At 48.6% G+C, this 15,246-nt stretch overlaps 1 protein-coding gene across 1 annotated transcript; it reads left to right on the top strand.

The window, feature by feature from the left end:
* Positions 1-2,237: 2,237 nt before the first annotated feature.
* Positions 2,238-14,829, top strand: MUCL3 (mucin like 3). Its single transcript, XM_015449646.3, has 3 exons — positions 2,238-2,319; positions 9,901-12,293; positions 12,747-14,829. Exons 1-3 carry the CDS (start codon positions 2,238-2,240, stop codon positions 12,891-12,893), a joined length of 2,622 nt encoding a protein of 873 aa, XP_015305132.3. The 3' UTR covers positions 12,894-14,829.
* The last annotated feature ends 417 nt before the right edge of the window (positions 14,830-15,246 follow it).

Here is a 15,246-nt window from a genome sequence, read left to right as displayed (position 1 = left end):
TTCCTCCACTTGTCTTGCAGATGCTGCGGGTTTGCCCAAATGCATGGGCTTTTGTGTCATGTGGGCCCAGAAGGGCCAAGCCTGGTCTCTGCCACTTACAAGGGCAAGTCATTCCCTGATCCGAAGCTCATTTATCCTCATCTGTAAAGTGAGGGGTGACAGGTGATGACTCATAGGTGAGGTGCTTAGTACATTCTTCAGTACATAGAAATGCCCAAACATTGGTAGTTGGCAGGGCTGTTTTGTGACTGGTCTCTCAGCCTCCAGCTCAGACGAAGCAACATGGACTGACTGTAAGAGACTGTTTTGGGCCTCCACCTACCTCCAGGTTTCTCCACCCCAGACACCAGCGTCCTTGGGGTGGAGTTGTAGCTAAGAGAGAAGGGAAGGGGGTGTTCATTCACAAACCCTGGTTAATGCTTATTCTAAAGCAGAGACCCTCAACTTCAGCACAATTGGTGTCCTGGGCTGGGTAATTCTTTGTTGTGGAGACTGCTCCGGGCATTACAGGATGTCCCATAGCATCTCTGGCCTCTACCCCCTAGATGCCAGTAGCATACCACTCCAAATTGTGACAAAAATGTCTCCAGAAATTTCCAAATGTTCTTTGGTGTGGGCAAAATTGCTCCTCCCTGTACAGAACCACTGTCCTAGAGGCTTGGGTCCCTGGGGAAAGGATGGGGAAGGGGTCCTTTCCCAGCTAAAGAGCATTCAGTCCCCAGTGAAAAGGGGGACTGTCAGTCAGCCGAGTCCACATGGAGTTGCAGAGGACAGCCTGTCTCTGCCTTAGTTTCTCCATCCTGCAGGATACATTGCCTGGGAGGCAGGCTGCCCAGTTCTGAGTAGTCAGTCTTTGGCCTGACTCCATGGAGCCTCATTAATCTCCCATGAATCACATTGATAAGCAGTTGGCCTCCTCTTCCCACCTATTCCAGCCCTGCCCAGGGCTTAGGGATAAGTCACACCAAGTAAGGAGAGGAACCCACGTGTCCAGTTCTCTAGTCCTCTCATGAGCCCAAATGCCCTGAGGGCCTGGCCTCCTGCCCTCAAGTCCTGGACTTCTCTACGGCCTTTGCCTGCCCCCACTTCCCTCAGAAAGGCATCCTCTGGCCCTGGCTTCCACTCCGTCCAGGTGGAGTGGAAACATTTATTGATTGCCTACTGTGTGCCAGACACTGTCCCAGGCTCTGACGACACAGCAGGGATCCAAGGTGCCTACTTTCCATCCATGGAGACCCACAGTGGGCAGAAAGGGGTTGTGACTTATCTGTGCTAGAGTCCCAGGGAGTCTGTCCTCCCCTACTCCAGCCCCAGGCACTGTCACTGGGGAGACAAGTGAGTCTCTGAGCTAATGCTTGCGTTAGGCAGGAACTGAGGAAGGGAAGGGGGAGCTCCGGGATGCTCCTAAAAATGAGATGTCTGCATTTCTGTATAGGAGTGAATGGGGACTTCGAGGCAAAGAGATAGCCACTGAGCTGAGGTGGGAGGGAAGAGGTAGAGTGAAAGCAGAAGCCCCTGTATGTCGAGCATCTCTTGGTCAAAGATCTTGGCCTTGGTCCCTCTGGGTGGCCTGACCTGTGTCCCTGGTGAGGGGTGTGACATCTGTCCCTGTGGTTCTGTGTCTTGTCTCTGTCACTCCGTCTGCACTCTCCACACATTGTTGTATGACCACTGAACATCACGAAGCACCTGTCTCTGCAGCGACGGTCATTCGAGGGCTTTATCTCGCCTTTGCTCTTTCACCTGATCCTCGTGGACAGCTCCGCCCAAGGTGGCAAGAATGACCATGTGTGAATAAGGGGTGTGGAAGCTGGGCTGACGCGGGAGAGGTAGGAGGGTGCATGTGAAGCTGGACACAGATCAGAATGTGAACCCCACCCCGTCCTGCTCCCAGCCAGAGTTCAGTCCTTCTAGAAAGGGCCATCTGCTCCCCAATTCCTCAGAGCCCTGGAGGCACCACCCTTACTTCTCTCCACTGGGACTGGCTCAGGTGTCTGCTCCTTTCTGGTTCCTCTGCCCTGCCCCCAGATCCCACCCCTCAGCAGGCACCCACGTGCCTGGCTCCATGACGCAGCAGCTGCGGTCTCCTCTTATCAGGGCTCCCCTGTGGGTTGGGGTGGCTCCATTTGTTTAAGACTTAGTCCTGAGGAGCCCCAGCCCCCATGACGTCAAGATTGGCTCCATATAAGGTGAGGGGTCCGCAGCCCATGGTCCCCACGCAGCCACCCAGCTCCGACATGGCCCAGACGGTCCACAGCCTCTGCTCCACCTTTGGCCTCCAGTGCTGCCTCCTCTTCCTTCTAGCTTCTTGGGAGGCAGGTAAGATGCCCACAGCGGGTACAGAAGATAGAAACAGCTTGTTTCTTAGTGCTCATAGAGTTGGACAACAAATAGAAAGGAATGAAGGGAGCAGGCACAGGGCTGCTACAGACAGTTGTCTAGAGTGTTCTCTGCTCAAGTTTGCTGGCTAAGGGACATGTAGTGGGAGATGAAATCCAGCCTGTGCTCTGCTCTTTAAAACATGGCTCACAGGGCTGCGCCCATCCAGAGGGGGTTTCAACTTTGCATAACGACACTGTAGAGGGTGGCAGCCCTGTGTGGTGGGGGTAGGCACCTGATAGTCGTTGAACACCAACTCCAGCTCCGTGCATGGAATTCACAGCTGCTCATGGTGATTTCTTTCTTCTTCTTCTTCTTCTTTTTTTTTTTCTTTTTTTGAGATGGAGTCTCGCTCTGTCGCCTAGGCTGGAGTGCAGTGGCGCAATCTTGGCTCACTGCAGCTTCCACCTCCCTGGTTCAAGAGATTCTCCTGCCTCAGCCTCCTGGGTAACTGGGATTACAGGCGCCTGCCACCATGCCTGGCTAATTTTTTGTATTTTTAGTAGACAGGATTTCATCATGTTGGCCAGGCTGGTCTCAAATGCTTGGCCTCAAGTGATTTGCCTGCCTCAGCCTCCCAAAGTGCTAGTATTACAAGCGTAAGCTGCCGTGCCCAGAGACTCATCTCATCTCAGCATCCCCTGAGGTGGCTAATAATATCCCACCTTATAGTTGAGGAGAGTGGACTCAGAGTGATTTGGCGCCATATCTCACAGCTAGAGGGAGGTAAGCAGAGATTCCACCTCCACTGCCCCCAGCCCTGGGGGACAGGTGGAACTTCTCTCTTGAGAGCTCTGTTTTGTGCAGACCTAGTTTCCAGTCCTGACTCTGACCCATTTGGCTACTCTGGCCTTCCACACCATCTGTAAAATGGGCTGGATGCTGCTGCCCGGCCATACCAATATTTGTTGCCTACAGAGCATTTGCACGGCACCAGGTGTTGCTCTAGGGACTTCATCCACGTTTACTCATTTAATCCACATGGCAACTCAGAAAAGTGTGCATCAAAGGCTCTGTCCTTGTCTTACAGTTGGAAAACATCTCAGGGCTTTGAGAGAAAATGAGTATGGACAAGTTTGACGAGCAAAACAAACCCTAAAGATAAGATGAAATTGTGAAATTAGTTCACTTAGTCAAGAAACGGACTGCAACTGAACCCAGGGAGCAGAGATGCTAAACACAGGGGCGCTGTAGAGGGCCTGGGCAATTTGGAGGAGGGTCTCCACAAGGCAGATGTACAGCAGCAGATTCAGAGACACTGTCTACCCACTGGACAGTCATCTAAGGACAGAGCCATCCACAGTAACGGCGCTGATGATCTGGAACCAGGGCTGGGACAGTCGTGAGTCTGGAAGTCTCCTCCAAGCAGTACTGGGGGCAGGGCAGGCAGGCAGCACCTTCTCCTTCCAGTAGTGCAGACAGAGGGTGATGTTAGAGGCAGTGCCCCTTCCCTGAGCACAGGCAGGTTGCGGCCAGGGGTGGAGGCAGGGGCAGGTGGGTGGTGAATGGCGGGAACTGAGGAATCTTTGAGCTGCCTCTGAAAGATATCAGCAGTGCGTCCTGTCTGTGCCCTGACTTGATGTCTGTCTCCCCTACCTTGAGGGTCTGGAGACAGAGGCACCAGAGCTGCCCAACACCTCCTGGCCCCATCTCGCCTGCCTTTCCTTCCGCTTCCCCTCAGGCGGATTGTCTGCCGGCTGCTCTCTCCTCCTTCCATCTTGCAGCTTAAGGAAGAGGAACCTGCAGGGGGCGGAAGGGAATCCACTCCATACACAGTAGCTCTGAGATTTGCTTCAGGGGAGAGATCTGAATTCCTGAGATTCCGATGGGGCCATGTGGGCGTGGTCTCGGAGAGGAGATAGGCGTGGCAGGGCGGGATGGAGGGAGGGGTGGGGAGGACAAGGGGAGCTGGCTGCTCCCATTCTGCAGATTTTGAAGACAAGAGCGAGTAGGTGACAGGTGGGGATGGCTTGAGGCTGGGCTTGGGTTGTGATGAGGTCGGGTGGAACTGGAGTGTGAATCAGGGCTAGTCCATGGCTGTGCCCAGCAGAGAGAAAGGCCTGGGCAGGACGGGAAGAGGGACAACTGGGATGGATGAAGCCCTTTAGTCTACCATTCTGGTGAGAGGGCCCTGACATTTGTCCACAGGACCAGTCAACACGCAGACAGATAACTAGATCCTGGAACCCCAGAGTCTGCATCATGCAGTCACAGAACCACGGGTACAGTCTAGATTAAATCATCAGGGGGAGCACAGGTGCAGTCTAGCTTAAATAATCAGAGGGAGGCACAGATGCAGTTTAGATTAAATCATCAGAGGGAGGCACAGGTGCAGTCTAGATTAAATCATCAGAGGGAGGCACAGATGCAGTTTAGATTAAATCATCAGAGGGAGGCACAGGTGCAGTCTAGATTAAATCATCAGAGGGAGGCACAGGCACAGTCCAGATGAACTCACCTGAGGGAGCACAGGTGAGTCAGGAGATGGGAATTGGGACTGGGGTCCTTGGAAGAATCTAACAAGAACATTTTCCTATAACAAATGCTATTTGATTTAATTTCTGTAACAAATAATGTATGCTCATTGTAGAAAATGGAAAATAGAAAAAATCAGAAAGAAAAATAAAATCTCTCTGTATACTCCCTAGTCCCCAGGCAATCATTTGATTATATCTCCCTTTAGCTTTCCTTTTTTTTTTTGTTTTTGTAGAGACAGGTCTCGCTATGTTGCCCAGACTGGTCCTTCTGCCTCAGCCTCCCTAAGTGCTGGGATTATAGGTGTGAGCAACTGTGCCCACCAGTTTTCTTTTTCTATGTCTGTGTTTTAAGCCACTTATTGAACTAATACTGTATAGATATTTTAACAAGCATTTACCCACATTATTGCAAATGGAGCATGCCATTTATGGGGGTAAGGATACCAGGAAACACTAGAGATGCTCTTTCGGGAGAGCGTGCTCTGACAGAGACTCCAAGGCATGAGTTGCTTAGTAAGATGTTCTCTCTTCCTCCCTCCCTCCCTCCCTTCCTTTCCTTCCTTCCCTTTTTCTCTTTCCCTCCCTCTCTCTTCTTCCTTTCTTTCTTTCCCTTCCTTCCTTCTTCTTTCTTTCTTTCTTTCTCTCTTTTTCTTCTTTCCTCCCTTCCTCCCTCCCTTCCTTCCTTTTCTTTCTTTTTTCTTCCTTCCTTCCTTCCTTCCTTCCTTCCTTCCTTCCTTCCTTCCTTCCTTCCTTCCTTCCTTCCTTCCTTCCTTCTTTCCTTCCTTCTCTTTCTTTCTTCTTTTGACAGACTCTCGCTCTGTGGCCCACGTTGGAGTGCAGTGGCATGATCTTGGCTCACTGCAACCTCCGCCTCCCAGGTTCAACTGATTCTCCTGCCTCAGTCTCCTGAGTAGCTGGGATTACAGGCTGCTGCCACCATGCCTGGCTAGTTTTCATATTTTTAGTAGAGATGGGGTTTTGCCATGTTGGCCAGGCTGGTCTCGAACTCCTGACCTCAGGTGATCTGCCCACATTGGCCTCCCCAAGTGCTGGGATTACAGGTGCGAGCCATTGTGCCCAGCTGATGTCCTCCCTTTCAAATGAGTGAACGAAGCAGATGGCAGGGACCTTTGGCACTGTGCATTGTTTTGATGTTGTGGGATTTGTTCTTATTCTTTTATCCCGACTGAACATCCATCCACAATGTCTTGTGCTAAAGTTGGATTTTCTCTTCTGCACCTCCTGCCTATTCTTCAATGACCAAAACAGTTCTTTTCAGGCTACGATGGTTGTATGTGGAATGAATATCTCCTGGTGAAAACTTCCTAGGGAAGTAAGTCACTACCAAAAGTAGATCGTCTGGGGAAGAGATGCTTCTTTTGTCCTGGGGGTTTACACTGATTTGCCTCTTGGCTGTGTCAGGACCAAGGAATCCCTTGAGCTTTACCTCAGCTTTTTACAATCTATGGTTCCACAACTGTTTGATGCAGATCTAAAATTCTAAAATCTTGTTATCTGAGTCTAGTTATGGACTGTGATCCTGTGGTTTAATGAGAACTGGTATCCCAGAATTGGTGGGCCAGAGGCCGCCTTTCAACATCTTTTCATCTCAGAGCTCAATTACTTAACAGCGGAAGTTGCCCCTTGGTGTTCCAGCCTGCGGAGGTCACAAATACATTTGGTTTCTACTTAATGTGCATTATGAAACGTTGTTGGCAAGGCTTCTAAGGAATTTTCATCAGTCTTGTTCTTTCATTCATTATTCGACAAATATTTACAAAGTGCCTCCTATGGACCAGATACTGTTCTAGGCTGGAGACAGTGACAAACAAAACAAATAAAAATCCCTGCCAGGGCAGGCCAGGCCAGGCGCAGTGGCTCATGCCTATAATCCTAATACTTTAGGAGGCTGAGACAAGAGGATCACTGAGGACCATAGTTTGAGACCAGCCTGGCCAACATAGTGAGACCCTGTGTCTTAAAAAAAAAGGGGGAGAGGGGCATAGTGGCTCACATTTGTAGTCCCAGCTGACAGGGGGCTGAGGCGGGGGGATTGCTTGAGCCCAGGAGGTCAGGGCTGCAGTGAGCTGTGACCATACCACTGCACTCCAGCCTGGTGCAGAGTAAGACTCTGTCTCAACAACAACAACAACAACAACAACAACAACAACAACGACAACAACCCTGGCCGGACGCGATGGCTCATGCCTGTAATCCCAGCACTTTGGGAGGCTGAGGTGGGCAGATCATGAGGTCAGGAGATCGAGACCATCCTAGCTAACACAGTGAAACCCCATCTCTACTAAAAATACAAAAAATTAGCTGGGCGTGGTGGCACATGCCTGTAGTCCCAGCTACTCAGGAGGCTGAAGCAGGAAAATCACTTGAACCTGGGAGGTGGAGGTTGAAATGAACCCAGATCACACCACTGCACTCCAGCCTTGGCGACAGAGTGAGACTCCATCTCAAAAAACAAAAAAACAAACAAAAACAAAACCCTTGCCATAGTGGAAATTTAATTGTATTTATCACATATCAGAAAGTGATGATCAGAAAGTGGCCCAGGAATGCAGAGGCTGCTGTTTTCAAGAGGGTGGCCACAGCAGGTGAGAGGTGGATGGGGCAGGCAGGAGGGTAGGGCTACTGCTCAGGCTCCCCTTACAACCAGGAGAAGGACAGGACAAGGCATGAGATTATTTCAGAGACTACAATGTGGATTCAACAAACATTTAAACAGCTTCTGTGCTCCAGAGTCTGCCATGGTCCATACTTCCTTTAACCCTCACATTCAGCTGGTGCAGTCAGCATCATGGTTATTTACAGTTGAGAACATGGAGCTTCAGAGCACTTAAGTGACCTGAGCAAGAACGCAAAACTGTTGAGGGACTGAGCCTGGATGCCAAACCTGTCCTCTGATTCTTTAAGGCCAGTGGAAATTGCCCTTTGCATTGCTGCCAGCTCATTTATTCACTCGATAGATAGTCATTCATCCCTTATCATGTTTAAAAGCCTCTGGGGCACAGTGAAAAGTCTAATTTTGCCAATTACTTAACCTCTTTGCATCTCCTTTCCCCACCTGTAAAACAGTGAGATCACCATCCTCACTTCACAGGTTCATAATTATTTGATTAAATAAACAAATATATGAACAGCACCTTTCAGGGAGTCCACACATGTCAGTGTCCTTCCTTCTTTAAAAGACTGGGCTGACCTATTGGCTGTGCACTGTGGTCTTCACCAGCAGCGAACTGGGCCCAGGAGCCCAGATGCATGTTCAGATTCTGTCTCGACCTCTTACTTCCTGGGTGTCCTTGAGAAGATGACTTAACCACTCAGAACCTTGTTTCTTCATCTATACAACTGGGAGAATAGGAAGTAGTTCTCAACCTCAACAGGTTTTTGTGAAACGTAAGTAAGTTAACGTACGCCCTCACTTGTAGAACCTGCCTCTCTCGTTGTAGAGCTCCAGGAAGGTTGCCCGTTGCTATTGTTGTGGGACTATGTCCAGGTCACTTTTCCTCCGTGAAATGTAAATTTCTCAGATGTAAAATAGGGGAACTTGACCGCTTCTAAAGAGCCCTGTGGAGCATTGGGAGACCAATCACCATAGAAGAGAATCCAGAAAGAGAATGTCTGTGAGGCCACCAGCCACGTCCCAGGGCTGGGGAAGGTGTCCAATAAACAATAGCTATTACTGGTATTGCTGCCAAGGAGATCATGTAATGGGATTGGGAGAGCAGAGTGCTGGCCTGATCATTCAGCCCCCTTCTCTCCCCTCACTCGCAATTCCTTTCAGAGACTTGGGCTTCTCTATTAACCTCACACCCTTCTTGTCCCGCCCATATTTCTTTCAAGGACTGAGCTCCCCAGGCTGATTCTGCCCATCAGCAGGCAGGTGGACTGTGGTTTCTTGTGATTGGGAATAGGTCCAGGTTCTGGTTGCCGCCTTAAGCTAACAGGGACTGGAAACCTCAGTTATGTAACGACACTATCTCTTTCACTCTTTGGTGATCTCTTGGCCTTCACTCTTTCGGCTAGGTATCAGAGACCTCTCCTCTGTCTCCATCAGGTTGTTTTTCCATGGAATTAAGGCGTGCATCTGTCCACTGATAGGGGCGTTTTCTCTCACACCCTGTCCTTAAACATAGTCAGTCCCTCCCACAAGCTAGTTGCCTCGTTTACTCCTGTCAGGACCCCCAAGCAGATCTCTTTTCCTTTCAAGATGGCCCCCTTCATCTATCCCCAGTTGGCTTTAAATGTGTGAAGAGGGGGACCCAGTGGGGTGACCATAAGGGTTGGGTCATCTCATCCATTCTCCTCATCCAACTTTATCTCCGAAATGAAAACTTCCCATCCCCTTCCTCTACTCATCCTCCATTCTTCTTATACATCTCTCACTCACAACCTGTGTCTACCTGCTAATCCCTATGGGAAGTTCTGCCAGAGGTCTTACCTCAATTTCTCACACTGTTACATTTGGGATGGTGTTAGAATGTTATGGAAAGGTGGAGAGTCTAATGTTTATTTCTGGTCTTCTCAGCTATGCCATGGAAAGGAGACTCCATTCCATAAGTTACAGACCCTAAAGGGGCACCTGCACAGTAAAATGCTGGTCCATATATGCCCTCAAAACCTTATCATTGGATAGGCGTAGCAGGGAGTGGAGGTCGGCAGGCACACAAACAACTGTAACGTGAAGTTGAAGGTAACAGGACAGAATGATGAATAAAGACCTTTTCAAGCACTGAAATGAAGCTGGATTTAATCTGTTTAGGCAGATCAGAAAAGATGCCCTAAAGCCAGAAGGCCTTGAGATGGAGAGTTGAGGAGATGTGGAAGGGGATGAGGTGGCAGGCTTGCTGAAGGCACAGCCTGAGCCCAGAGGCTGGAGGTGAGAATGGGGAATAGATATCATAGTATTCAAAGGAGACTGACTGGGGAGTCATACTGTGGGGAGCAAAGAGATCCCCTAGAGAAGGAGGTGGGAGGCGGGAGTTGGAGAAGATCATGGGGAAGTTTCTTATTTGCCTCTCTCCCTCCACAGGTGCTACTGCATTCCAAGAATATCAGAAAACTGGGGAACTCTCAACATCTGATCACATATTTCCCCTCACTCCAGGCCTTGTTTATAGTATCCCTTTGGATCACACTGTTCATTCAGGACAAAGACCTCCAGAGCTCCCTAAATCTACAGAAATCCATGAGCGAAAACGCCACTGCACCACCACACGCCCTTCTAAGCCAACTGACAAGCCTATAGACAACTCCAGAACTATAGAGCACAAAAGCTCTACAGACAATCATGAGGCTCCTCCCTCTTCTGAAGATAACTCCAGCAATCAAGGGAAAGACCCAACGATCCGGAATCAGCACTCTGTTGATCCTGCTTACTCCACTACCGCACATAAAGAATCCTCTGAAAAACAACATATAACGCCAGCACCCAAGAGCAAAATAAATTGTCATAAGTCCACAACAGGCAAATCAATAGCAACAAGAAAACCAGATGAAACTGGAAGATCTTTGGAAAAGTCCATGAGTACTTTGGATAATAAAAGTACCACCTCACATAAGACTACAACTTCCTTCCACAACTCAGGCAATTCACAGACCAAGCAAAAAAACACATCTTTTTCAGAAAAAGTCACAGCAGCCTCAAAAACAACATACAAGACTACAGGAACCCCAGAAGAGTCAGAAAAAACTGAAGATTACAGAACAACAGATGCCTCAGATAAGCTCCTGACAAAAACTACAAAAAACATACACGAGACCATATCAGCCAATGAGACACAATCTCTAGCAAAGCCTACAGAACATGGAGAAAGGACAGCCAATGGGAACACCACACCATCCCCAGCAGAGCCTACAGAACATGGAGAAAGGACAGCCAACGAGAAAACCATACCATCCCCAGCAGAGCCTACAGAAAATGGACAAAGGACCCCATTTGCCAATGAGAAGACCACATCATTCCCAGAAGAGCCTACAAAAAATAGAGGAAGGACAGCCAATGAGAACACCACACCATCCCCAGCAGAGCCTACAGAACATGGAGAAAGGACAGCCAATGGGAACACCACACCATCCCCAGCAGAGCCTACAGAACATGGAGAAAGGACAGCCAACGAGAAAACCATACCATCCCCAGCAGAGCCTACAGAAAATGGACAAAGGACCCCATTTGCCAATGAGAAGACCACATCATTCCCAGAAGAGCCTACAGAAAATAGAGGAAGGACAGCCAATGAGAACACCACACCATCCCCAGCAGAGCCTACAGAAAATGGACAAAGGACCCCATTTGCCAATGAGAAGACCACATCATTCCCAGAAGAGCCTACAGAAAATAGAGGAAGGACAGCCAATGAGAACACCACACCATCCCCAGCAGAGCCTACAGAACATGAAGAAATGACCCCATTTGCCAATGAGAACACCACACTATCCCCAGCAAAGCCTACAGAACATGGAGAAAGGACACCATCAGCCAATGAGAAGACCATACCATCTCCAGCAGAGCCTACAGAACATGAAGAAATGACCCCATCGGCCATTGAGAACACCACACCATCCCCAGTAGAGCCTACAGAATATGGAGAGAAGACTACATTGGCCAATGAGAAGATCACAGTATCCCCAGAAGGGCCTACAGAACATGGAGCAAAAACTACGTTGGCCAATGAGAAGATCACACCATCTGTAGCAGAGCCTACAGAACATGGAGAAAGGACCACATCACCCAATGACAAGATCACCTCATCTGCAGGAGAGTCTACAGAACATAGAGAATGGACTACATCAGCCAATGTGATCACACCAGCCCCAGCAGAGCCTATAGAACATGGAGAAAGGACCACATTGGCCCATGAGAAGATGACACAAGTCACAAAAAAGTCTACAGAACACCCAGAAAAGACCATGTCAACCACAGAGAAAACCACAAGAGCCTCAGAAAAGCCTACACTATACTCAGAGAAGACCAGATCCACCAAAGAGAAAAACACATCAGTCCCAGAAAAGCCTACAGAAAACCCGAGGAACACCACACTGACCACTGAGACCATAAAAGCCCCAGTAAAGTCCACAGAAAACCCAGAAAAAACAGCAGCAGTCACAAAGACTATAAAACCTTCAGTCAAGGTCGCAGGAGACAAATCTCTCACTACTACCTCTTCTCATCTAAATAAAACTGAGGTTACTCATCAGGTGCCCACTGGTTCTTTCACCCTCATTACACATAGAATGAAGTTGAGTGCTATCACATTAGAAGCCCCAGGCAATGAGAGCCATCCATACCTCAATAAAGATGACTCACAGAAAGGTATCCATGCTGGACAGATTGGGGAGAATGATTCATTCCCTGCATGGGCCATAGTTGTTGTGGTCCTGGTGGCTGTGATTCTCCTCCTGGTGTTCCTTGGCCTGGTCTTCTTGGTAAGGGACAGATGTGCCCCATGGAAATCAACCTATGGGATAGGGAATTGGGGACACATTAAGGGTCAGAGTTACAGGGAATAATGAGTCTAGGAAAAGAGACATGGCAGAAGTGGGAGGAACAGTAATAGAGGAAGAGTTTTGGTGAAAACTGAGGAGAAAGACAATAAATACACAGGAGGTAAAAAGCTGGAACTGGAGAGAAGGCTGTGGCTGAGAATGAAAGGGCGTGAAAGAGAAAGTGTCGGGGATGGAGAGTCTGGGGTATGAGAATAGGAGGTATAAGGACAAGGAGAATATGGTAGAGGAGGGAACTGGGACTTATTGTATCGGATCTAGAGCTGGAATAAACATCAAGATGGAATCTTGAAAATAGAATGAAGACCTGAGGTGAGTGTTGAGAAAAACAAATCGCAGATGGTTCTCATTCCTCCTTTCTCATCCCAATCACAGGTCTCCTATATGATTCGGACACGCCGCACACTAACCCAGAACACCCAGGACAATGACCCAGAGGATGAGGGTGGCCCCAATTCCTACCCAGTCTACCTGATGGAGCAGCAGAATCTTGGCATGGGCCAGATCCCTTCCCCACGGTGATCTTGGAATAGGAGCCCAGCCCTGGATCTTCCATGCTCTGCCCCTTTCCTGGATGAGGAACTGGACTCACAATTTCTATTTCCTGGACTACAGGAAGGGCAGAGAATACTGATGGTTACCAGTATTAACCCTTCCTCTGTTCTTCATTGAAACTGGTTGGCGAACGAAGTGATAAGCAAGGAGGGTGTAAGTTTAGGGGTCAAAGAACAAAGAATGAATAATACAAGCAGACATTCTCTGTAGAATGTGATGGTCTGAGAACGAAAAGGTGTTTGATGGACATGTTGGGGGACCAATGCAGAACTGCACTGAGTCCTAAAGAAAGGACAGGAGCCTTAGAAGGCAATGCCCCAGACTGACTTGTGAGTGGGGATTATGGGGAAAGGGAGAGACTGAGGGCAGAGTCTCTGGGTTTCAGGACAGCATTGTTATTTCCATTCACTATTATTTAAGAGTTTGCATGTAAACAGGCTCATCTCTGAGTTCTCAGGACCCTTGCTTCCGCCCCATTTTCTTAATAAAAAAACCAAAAAAACAAAACAAACAAAAAAAACGGATCCAAGAAGAAAAAAGAATTTATTTCCTTCTCCACTCTCTCCATGCCCTGGAGAAAAAAAAATTCAGAAGAAATCACAAATCTCTCTCATCCACATGGTTGATCCCTCTTCCTCCCAAATCCCTTAGTTTTCCTAAACGTCTACAGCGGACACCCTGTTGGTTTGGCTTGCTGGGTTGTGGGTGGACACACAAGGAGGGGATTTTTGTTTGGCCAGCAGTCTCACCCACTGATCTCCATCCCAGACTTTCCCTGATGGTGTCTCAGCATTTATTTTCCTGTCTCTTCCACCAAAAGTCAGCTGTGGCTTTATGTCGTAAAAGTTACCCACCTTCTCTACCATTCCCATACTCTCCCCTCCCACCTTCACCCCAGATTCCAATTTTCCTCCTTGTAGTCATTTCATCTATGTGTTTTCTACATTTTCTCTCTCTTCTTATGGCCATTTCATCTTACTACTGATTGGGCAGAGGGGAAAAGAAGAATGATGATAATAGTTTCCTTCTACTGATCTTTTTTATAATAAAGTATAACATGTTTATAAAGGGCATCATAGTTATTAGACTATCTATTGGGAGAAAGTTCTGACTGGTGTTCCTGGCTCCGGCTGAGACCTTACAGAAGAGGAGGAGCCGGAGGAGATGGAGGGCAGGACTGGCAATCTATGGAGGGTCAAGAAAGGGGAGGCTGAATTTCTATTGCTCCAAAAATGCCTCCTTTCTGGGTTTAGATAAGAGCCAGCCTTAGTGCAGGCCGGGTTTATTCGCATGGTGGCAAAATGAGTAGAAAAACCTGTCAATTAAAAAGCAAGTATTTTAAAGCACCTATTATATACTCTGTTGAAGATATAAAGAAGTATAAGACATAGTTCTCACCTGAGACACAAAGATAGGAAAATTAAAATTAAATAATTTAACAAGAGTTGTCACAAGGTAGGTGCTATACAGAATAAACAACACCCCAATTCATTAAGCCCAACTCCGTGAGTATCTGCTATGCCCCCTATTTATGTTAGGACACCAGCCCTCCTCCAAAACCATTCTGTGCCCATGTCAGTCCCAACAGAAACTTCCCATCACCCATGCAGCCTTGGCTCTCTTACCAGAGGAAGATGGCATCATCACTAACAGAAAAGATGCCCCACTTTGCTGCCAGGCTCCTAAACGTAATTCCATCCAGAATCAAACAGTGGGGCCACAGGTCACTGACTATCTGTTCCTTTGGGCATCCCCATTTGCTGAAAGCTGGAAACCTATCATGGTCAGTAATCCCAACCCTGACACTGATGTCATTGAACTATCTGGCCCTGGCTGGGCTGGGAAGGCCCTTATTACTGAATCTCCCACCAGAAACCCACTCTGCTAAGGGCAAGATTGAAGCTTGACTCTCAGAGAGCGGGCATGCCAGGTGCCAGAGGGACCCAGATTTAGGCCCCTGGAGAAAGGAGGTAGAGGGACACCTGGGTTCCGGAAGGGGCTGGAGAGCCCTCGAGAAAAGGAGGAAGACGCCTGGATTTTAGTTGTCTGAGCAGGTGGTGACTCAGCTTGTGGTATCTGCCAGGACAGGAGTCTCTCTCTGCCCTGGGAGGGATGCAGAGACCCCTAAACTCAGCCTGGACCCCAATTCAAAAACAAAACGAAATAAAAACATCTCTGCCCCTAGAGTCCTAAACATCCAACCGGACAGACCCCTCCCCTATCAAGAGACCAAAATGCAGCACTAGGGGTCAAACGGGGATGGGGAGGTTCTTCGCCCGGCAAATGCGGACTGGGGGCCTTGGGGCGCGGCGGGTGTCTC

This window comes from Macaca fascicularis, chromosome 4, assembly GCF_037993035.2.
Source record: "Macaca fascicularis isolate 582-1 chromosome 4, T2T-MFA8v1.1".
NCBI classification, from domain to species: Eukaryota; Metazoa; Chordata; class Mammalia; order Primates; family Cercopithecidae; genus Macaca; species Macaca fascicularis.
Note: the sequence above shows the minus strand (reverse complement) of the source record. Positions and strands in the feature narration are given on the sequence as shown.

Excerpts from the sequence above, each read along its gene's own strand:
- MUCL3 (XM_015449646.3), top strand. The coding sequence starts at position 2,238 with ATGGCCCAGACGGTCCACAGCCTCTGCTCCACCTTTGGCCTCCAGTGC. Across the intron at positions 2,320-9,900 it reads TCTAGCTTCTTGGGAGGCAG|GTGCTACTGCATTCCAAGAA; the intron begins GTAAGATGCCCA and ends CTCCCTCCACAG. Across the intron at positions 12,294-12,746 it reads TCCTTGGCCTGGTCTTCTTG|GTCTCCTATATGATTCGGAC; the intron begins GTAAGGGACAGA and ends TCCCAATCACAG.